Here is a 9,404-nt window from a genome sequence, read left to right as displayed (position 1 = left end):
TTAGCCACAAGGACACTGAAATTGAGACCTTTAAGTAGTGTCAGGAGTCATTTTTTCCGACGCACGTCCCGTCAGAAAAGCTCCGGAGTGACAGTCGGCCGATTGGTCCTTCAAACCGAAACGCTGAAAGTCAAACATAGAAGAAATAAAAGCATCACAGTCGTCCTGTCAGTGGAGGTAAAAAGCACTTTACGTCTAAGTGCTCAAACAGCCTTTAATATGAGGTGGCATCATGCTCGCTGCATGAAGATTACAACTGGAACAATGAACTAATAGAAATAGGTCATTTGTAATTAAACGGAACAGAACTGCATAACAAAAGCTTTCAACTTCGTTATGAGGTAGCTCAAGAAAACAGTTTCAATTAATTTTGAAGGTTTCAGTGTTAGCTATGATTGTCTATTAGGTACCCCAACGCAAAAAGTTGTATATTTAAGTGTACAAATGTATAATAAAAGTAAGGCAGTACTTTAACTTTTTTATACAACTATCTATATAATGTTAAATTAAAATGTTCCAATATTCAGTTAGTGTACTGTACGTAGATGGTCTGTAGTAGCGGTGGGGGAATTCATTCATTATTAGATGCATTGATTAAAATCCATAAATGAATAGTTTTATGAATTTTAAATAATTGATAATCAAAAAATTGATGTACTAGCAAATAGCAAATGACGTATTTTTGGAGACTAAAATTAAATATGTATACGACAAATTTGCTAAATCACATTGTGCAGTTCCATCCGGAGCAGAAGGAAGTTATAATCGTTTCATAATTGTTGCCTCCTGAATCGTAAGATTACCACCCCTAGTAGTCTATAGCAGCCACAAGCTCCCTGCTCTGCTCCATTCTGATACATCCACATGCAGACAAATAGATCCATAGATCCATAATTATAATCAAAATAGGTCAAAAGATAATTGAAGTAAGACTTTAATAAAATAACTTTAAATGTGCGACTTTATGCTAAGGGATGGGCTGCTTATGCCTAAAAGATGGTTCATTACTTCATAGAATAAGTTGTGTTTTACCCTTTCATGGATGCTTCAAGTAATGAGGAAGGAGCTGCAAACTGATACATTTAAGAGCACTAGAGTTGAAGTGACCTTGGACTTGTTTGCTTCTCTATCTTTTGCATCCACAGTTTGTCTCAGGAATTAAAATTGGCCCAAAAATAAAATAAAATAACATCCATGTTTCTTACTTTTAGCTCCCCAGCCAGAAAGAGTAATTTATTTATGTCCGTCTGCCAGCTCCCTCTTCTCACTGCAGACAAGAACTTTGTACCTAATTTCTAAAATGCTCTTTAAAACGTCTTTTTGGAGTGTGTCAGCTCAGCGGTCAGTGCTGAGCTGGACTGGAGTCTCTCACGTTAATGTAGCTGTTAACAGCTTGTGGTCACAGGCGGTTTGTGTGGCTTTGCTGTTGGAGTTGACAGACTCACTGGAGGCAGAGAGACACGGGTGGAAGCTGGAGATCCTGAAAGCGAGCAGGAAAAGAGGAGTTTCATCCTTTGTTCTGCAAATACCCCTCTTCACCACGGCTCAACTTTTTTACACTGATGATGTTGACAGATGGAAGTGAAATAACTGATCAAATTAGACACATTAAATAGTGTTTATTTCAGCTCCTAACCCCACGTTTCTAAAGTTAGGAAACAAAGTTAATCAAAGACAGAAAGAAATGACTCAGTCATTTAAATCTAATAATTTTTCGTTGACAGTTGCTAATTTAAAGTTTTACAAACCCATTGTTTTAGCAGTTCTTACACATTTTATAACTGAGAAGATGTTTTTTTTTTAATGTAAGTACCAATTCTTTGTTTGCTCTAAGAAAAAAAATGCATTTGATCTGATCAGAACCAACATTACTATGCAAAACTGTAAAATAAGGTAACTAAGTTTGCTTCTTCCCACTACCTTTCAAGGAATCAATCAAACTCTACTTGATATTAGTTAATAATTACTATATCTAATGAATCAAATGTTCTGTAATGAGTTTGAAAAATGTTTGCGTTTTGTCCTGTTTTTTTCACATCTATGATTGAAATCAATCAATCAAGATTTCAGCTTCTCAACAGCAGGAATCTTTGTCTTCAAAGGTTAAAGATCTAGGACTATAGGTGGACTGCCTCAAGGTTTTTTTTACTCATTTTCTCTGGTTTGGTGGTGAAAATATTGGTTTTAGTTTAGTTACAAGTGAACCCTGGTGTGGTTCAGTACAACAAAATACAGCTATTGGTCTGGTGGGAGTTTCTTGTTCTTTTGTGTTCTTCCTGATCAGCTGGTGTAACTTCCAGATGTTTCAGTGCTCTGCTATCTGTCTGTTCAAAGTGAGTTCATGTGTCCACCCTGATACAAAACCATCTTAAGATTTTGTAATGGTTACAGCAAGCAACTTAACAATTGTTTTCTTTATACTCTGGATGGGACTCCAACTAGCTCAGAGGTATCTCAACCATCCTTTAGAACTGATTTGTCTTGGGTCAAGACATCTTCCTCTTTTATTACTCTTGACATAAGTGTAGCAAACAGTCTTATGGTCCATTAAACCGACTCAGCACATCTCAGTCTGGCTTCAGGCGTTTCCACTTGGAGGTGTATTACACTTAAACTTTGAGTACCAAGTGATGTACTATGGAAGAATTGGAGCTTTAGACGCTATCTTGTTGTCAATAAATAGTGTTAGACTGTGCTTTGTTTCAAAGAGCTGATACTGAAGGATAATTGAACATCAATGACTAATTGTGAGATTAGTCAAAACAGATAATGAAAACAGCTTTGGATAAGGCCTTTGCAAAAGCAATGCCAAATAATGTTGTATCACAATACTGTAATAGTCATTAGCAGACTTTGCAGCCCGTATGTTCTAGAGGCACAATGCCCATTTCATAGCTGCTAACTTTCTTCCTTCTCATTTTGTTGGGGAAGGTTATCATTTATCTAAGTGTCTTGAAGCGATTTAAAATCTTGTGTCTTGAAACGTTTCAGCACTCATTTAATCAGTTTAATCAGTTTGAAACAAGCATTTCTAGAAAGAATATTTTAAGTTTAGATGCCATGACTCAACCTCAAAGTTTTTAAAGTGGGAATCAATAACAAACTGGATGATTCCTCTGTCTTTAAGTCTAAAAATTGTAAAACATGTTAATTTATTTTAATGACTCTGGACTATGTGTTCATTTTAAATCAGCCCAGTGTTTCTGGATCGTGTTCAAATAAAGATGGTCTCTTCCACAATTTATCTTTTTTTAATGTTATTTCTATGTTGATTCTCAGGAATAACTCAAGAAAAAGTGACTAAAACTATATATACTGAAGTGCCTGCAGATAAGGCATTTTAAAAACAATTTCTTTTGCACACAGAATTCTTTTTCTGAATTTATAGATGAGATATTAGAAATTTCACGTTTTTTTGTATTTGATTCAAAGAAACATTGTTTTTTTGTGGATTATTTCCTGACCATCCCTGTTATATCTCATTTTATTTCACAAAGGTAAACCTTTTGACTTATTTACTGACCAATTCAGCTAATCATATTTTTCTAAACCTTTTTTTTCATTAACATCTTTTTTTGTTTCTCATATTTTGAGTTATAAAAATGTTTTATTGGCATTAAAATAAAAAGGATGTATTTTTTTCATCATGTCTATTGCTTTCAAAGCTGTTACTTATCCTTTTTAGATTTAACAGGAGGTGTTAAATTTATTCCAAAAAGCCTACTTCATATTGTGTCAGTCAGAATAAAGGGAAAAGCACAGAGTTTTATGTTTTCTTCTTGGAGATCTGGTGTTGCTGTCGACGCACATCTGAGCTGTAGATGCTGTAGAAAATATTATTATTATCACACCAGTCTACATTCTGTAGCTAAATATCCCTGATCTTTAGCTGCTCATGTAAATGCACAGTCTGTTTGATATTTGCTAGTTTTTTGCTTTGAACACTTTCGAGTTTGTGGTTCAGGTCTGTTAAGTCCACTCCGCCTCTGTGTCTCATCTCTGCAGGAGTCGGAAGATCCAGATCCGGAACATTCCCCCTCATCTACAGTGGGAGGTCAGTTGTTTGTACATCAGTGAGTGAGTGTGTGTTTGGGAGAGACAGTGATGCCCAGTTGAACAACAACAGGCAGCACCTAAACTAATTTCCTGACCATGAGTCACCAGCCTTTGTAGTGCTCTCTTAAGTGTTTACGTGCGCATGTTTATGTCTGTGCATGTGCTTGTTTGTATGTCGGTGTTTACTACTGTGTGAATGGGCCTGTGTCTGCATGAGATCATCTGTACTCTTGCAGGGGTGTTCGCTGTGTGCATTTGGGCGTCTGTGTTTGTGGCTGTCGGCTTTCCCGTGTCCGTTTGGATTTTTCATCTGCATGTTGTCTGCACGCCACAGGGGAGCTCACAGTATTTCATCTTGGAAAAAAACTGTTCCAACATTTTTAAAATGGAAATTAGTGATATGGAAAGAAATTGAATGATTTAATGCACCTTAAAGTCCCACTCTGATCATCTTTTTTTTATTTTTTTATTATAATTATGCCATTATGAGGCAAAATAAAAAGACCTGTGGCCTTTTCTTGAACATAGTTTTTACAGAGATGCATCAGAATAGAGCAGAGCAGGGAGCTACAAGCTTTTTCAAACAACATTTTTTTGTCTGCTCCTGATTTACGATGACTTGAATAAAGAAATCCTCTTAAATGCAATTTTAAGCATAATTTTTATTTATATATGTCCTCCCTCATCAGAGAAACATGTTAAAAAAACACACAATTTTCATCAAAGTGGATCTTCAAACTGAAGTTTTTTAAAAAATTATGTGATCATCTTAAATTATGTAAAATATATTGAGATAGGAGATTATTTGCAACATTTAAGCAGTAGGATAAAAATTACACTGATTGGTACTGATTAAATGGATATAATAATTGAAAGCTGGCTCTTTAATATTATAAAATAGAAACATTTTTCTCAAAAATTTCTCTTCTACAACACTGTCATTTTATCCTTAAATGTATTAATGATGTGAACTAATGTGAAGGTTTTAGAACATTCTGTACAGAACTGGCTAGATCTCATGGATTTAAAGCGATATTCTGGAGGCTCAAGCACCTTTTATATTTTTCCATACTTTTGTCCTTTTGACCATAGCATCTTGACACCTCTGATTTAAACTTTTTTCTCTATAAGTCATGAATCTAAAAGGTGGATTTATTTTTATCTCTGAAAGCTGAAGTTCTGAGCGTCCGTGCTCTGCTGGTAACCTGCTCGAGGTGCGTCCAGATCTATAACATCAGCTGGAACGGACTCTGTGTCTCGAAGATATAAACAGGATAAATGTGGCAAAGTGATGTTTTCAGGCAGATCCATCCCTCAATCCTCACCTTCTTTACACCCACTGTATAATCAGCTCTCACTCTAAAGCCACCTACGTGTTTCAAAACAGTGGGTTACACACCGATTGACGTCACAGTGGAAGCTTCGGTTTCTTTCAACTCATTCTGACATTTTTAGTCAGAGAAATTATGTTAAAATGCGAAAATTGACATCTATAGTAGGTAGTTTGTTAGTTCCTTTTTTGAGTTTTGCTCTAGATTTTTCTGTGGCTCCATCATCTCAACAGTTTCGTTGTTTCATAAGGCCTCGAAGGCTTTCAGACGGTGATGGGTCTAGAGTGCACACACATCTATATACTCTTTTAGGTCATTTGCAAGCTGTAATCAGGGCAGACTGTCTCTTGATTTTTGTCTTGCTAAAAACAACAAAAACCCCTCTGGGAAAAACAAGCCATCTAGATTGCGGAATATGATGTTTAAAACATTTAAACTCAGCCCACCTTAAATGAGCTTAAACCCAAACATGGTAACTGAGTATGTGGATCGTGTTTATAAATGTTTAATTCTTCTCATGGTGGAGTTTAATTACATTTGTGGCACATAAAATAAAACACAATTTTTCATCCTCAATATTGTTAATCTATTGTATATACATTAGCTTTAAAGGGTGAAGCAAGTGCGACACAAACTGAGTTTTTATAGCTTTTTTTCCCATAACATCAATCTAGCTAAACTGTCATAAGCGTGTGAGAGAAATGATCTGTGATTGGCTAAAAATACAAAGTAGGTGTGGTTAAAGCTGTCTGGTGGTAAATGTAAAAAAAAAAAAAAAATCTGCTTTGCTTCCTGTATTAATTTATTGACCAAAATCCGCTATTTTATTTTTGGCCACAGCAGGGCCGTATCTAGAGGGGGTCAATCTAAGCATAAATGATTCACTAAATGAACATCTTTATGTACTCACATGTAAGAATTTTCCAAAATCTTTAAAGAAAATATTTTTTTAACCATTTGTGGTCTAAAGCACTGTTTTTCGCTCATTCTTTCTTCTTCTTCTCGAATAAGGTGTAATGCTATAGCTCCACCTAGTGGCCAAACTGAAACGCCCTGCAGGAGAGGCAGAACAATTATTGGTTTTGATAATCTCACTATAATTCCACTGATAAATGTTACAGTATTTGAACTGTATCAGATTAACATGAGTGTGTCTAATTGTTTAAACCATGTAAACTCCAAATTGAATTGAAACGGATTGAATTAAGAGGATCGAGGCGAAAAAACAAAATCGGAATCGAATGGACTCTGGAAGTTATTGCCGATACCCAGCCCTAACGGAATAGCAATGTCTTTGTAGTGCATCATCTTTGGGGACACACCAAAATTACAGAGAAAATAAAACATGAATAAGGATTATCAATATAATTTATTTCAGTGTGGTTGTTCGCAAGTGGCCCCTTGGCCGTAGTTTGCCCACCCTTGTTTAAGCCAGGAGTAATCTTACTAAAAATGTGTATGCATATGTGTCTGTGGTGTAATTGTAAATAAAGTAACAGACAGTTTCAGACATTTAACATCTTCAGACAAACTGTACCATTTCAGCATTTTACTGTAGTTTTTCCAGTTTCTCCTGTATCTCTGCTGCTTTAACATCACTGACACAAGTTTCTGTCTTCACTTTCACTGTCAGCTATGTACTCACACAGCACGCACTTGACTTTTATTATTTTTTTTTATTTAGAGGAAATATTCAGACTTTCGGGAAGTGAACAAATGCTTTTCAGCAAGTGTAATAGAAAAAAATAATGCTTGTAGAAACTTTTTCTGTTTTATACCATTACTCCTCTTGAACATAAACACAGGTGTCATCTGCGTATGTTTTCATGTGCTTATACATTTGACCATAGTTGTGTCTGTAACTTCAACTTTTTCCTCTTGTTTTTAGGTTTTGGATGGCCTTCTAGCTCAGTATGGTACCGTAGACACCGTGGAACAAGGTACGACATGTACTTTTATCTGGATTCCTGCTGTTAGGTGCATGTGTGTCTTTCTTCCAACACACAACCTCGACCCCCCTCAGTGAGTCAAGTATCTCTGCAAGACTTCACATCCTTATTATCATCATCATCCCACATATTTATCATCTAAATATAACCTGGGTCTGCATATGAATGAGACTTTATCATCTTGTCTGTCTTTGTGAGTATTTAACCCGAAGAAATGAGCATTTGAATCAAATGTGAGCCTTGATAATAAGCGAGGTCTACCACCGAGGGTATTTCTTGGCTTCGACTCATAAATTGAACCAGCAGACATGGCAGACATCCAGTAGTAACGTGTCTGTGGGTTTTTAGTGCATATCTGAGTGCTGGAGGGTGACATGGAGTGTGCCATCAGGCAAAGTTTTGCTCATTTTGACTTGTTTGTATGTGTTCATAATTATTGGGGTCACACTGTACTCATGAATGGAAGATTATCTAATAAAATAAAGCCGCACCATTCTGCATGTTTCTACAAACTGAGCACACAAGTACAAGTGAGCCAGACATGCCAAAGAGAAGCACACACTCACAAATCTTGGCACAAACACAGTCATGTTATCTTTGTCTACGCCAAAGCTAACCACCGCCCACAGTTGTGATGACAGCAGCTCAAAGAGATCTTTGCAGAAAAGTTGCTCCACTGTTCAGAAACCAAGACAGCGTCAATTCCTCTTGTGTGCGCTCCGCTCGTAAGGTTGGCTCCTAAAACATCCCCGGATATCAATCAAGTTGACCAGTTGGTTTACCTGTCCAGCTTGTTGTAGGGATAAGTCTCATGCTCATGTGTGTCTTGCTGCTCGTGGAAAGCCAGAGCTGGCTGTTAAGTAGTTTCACTCTGCCCACTCTCCATTATTAAAGCCAGCTGGGTTCTTTTGCTGGATTTGACTGTTTCAAACTGACGCCCCTTTTGACCACAGATTTTCTACAATTTTGTTTCAGTTTTGCTTTTTGGAAGCTCCATCCAGGGAGCCTTTTGTACTACTACCACTATGTTGCTGGTGTATTTAAATTATTCTGTTATATTTCACAACTTTTTTCACAATTATAGATCTATTTTTAAAGCGTTCACCGTGCTCTTTTAATTCATTTTTAGGCTAATTAAAAAAAAAAACTGTTGTTTTCAAAGATAAAGATTCTTCAGATCCAGAGTTGGTTCAAAATGAACACTTCCCATCATGCTCTCCTGCTAGTTTGTTAGCTTGAAGTTTACAACTTCAAGCTAACATTACCGGCGCAACAAAAATGGCGAGCCATTTTGGAGCTATCCAACTGTGCAGTTTTGAGCCAGACGGCACCCTAAATGAGGAAAATGAAGACATACCTTGATCTATTTTTCTCCAAGTGGATGCTTCAGAAGGAGTGGAGCTTGTGGGTTCTACAATCTTTTTCAGATAAAAAATGTTCATCTGCTCCTGACTCAAAACCTTATGAATCAAGAAATACTTCAAATAAATAGATCAGAATATATTAGGCCTGCTCAATAAATCCCTAATTTATTGTCATTGCGATATAAACCTGACAGATATGCGTTCCACGAAATATGGCTTAAATTGCGATAAATGGTCACCTTAAATTTTGACACAAAATCTTATGGCAGCTTGACATATTTGAAAAAAATATAGAAAAAATCAGAGATATTACAAATTTTTCATAAACTACAATGTGTCTTTGTTTATCAATGTAGCTTTAACAACTTCTGAATTAAAGTAAATTAATGGATACACACATTTTACTACAAGTTTAGAATCATAGTACAAAAGTACATTACAAAAATAGTTTGTGGTCCAGTCTAGCATTCTTTGTATTTTATTTTGAGCCTCATACAGATTAGTAGTTTCAAGTTTTTACTCACAGTGATATCAAACAAATAAAGTTTCTGTTTAGCCAAAAAAAAAGAAGCCTGAAATCATCAGCCAAGATTCAAAATAATTCAACCGACTGTTTGAGTAATCAGTCAGTTGAGAGCCTTGTGTCGTCATTGCTAATACTGTACAAAGGACTCCTTATTCGACGCCACCCAATGGCCGAGTCT

The 9,404-nt window shown here is 36.2% G+C and overlaps 1 protein-coding gene across 3 annotated transcripts in view; it reads left to right on the top strand.

Annotated features, from left to right (window-relative positions):
* The window catches only part of igf2bp2a (insulin-like growth factor 2 mRNA binding protein 2a), a 49,065-nt gene that overhangs the window by 19,989 nt on the left and 19,672 nt on the right, over nucleotides 1-9,404 (top strand). For all 3 annotated transcript variants that reach the window (XM_024286578.2, XM_024286575.2, XM_036209604.1), the window contains exons 3-4: nucleotides 4,006-4,054; nucleotides 7,276-7,327. In XM_024286578.2, the coding sequence (XP_024142346.1) occupies nucleotides 4,006-4,054; nucleotides 7,276-7,327 (101 nt within the window). The remainder of the gene's footprint in view (nucleotides 1-4,005; nucleotides 4,055-7,275; nucleotides 7,328-9,404) is intronic.

The sequence above is a fragment of the Oryzias melastigma genome, linkage group LG21 (assembly GCF_002922805.2).
Source record: "Oryzias melastigma strain HK-1 linkage group LG21, ASM292280v2, whole genome shotgun sequence".
Classification (NCBI taxonomy): Eukaryota; Metazoa; Chordata; class Actinopteri; order Beloniformes; family Adrianichthyidae; genus Oryzias; species Oryzias melastigma.
This window is presented reverse-complemented; position numbering and strand designations above follow the sequence as displayed.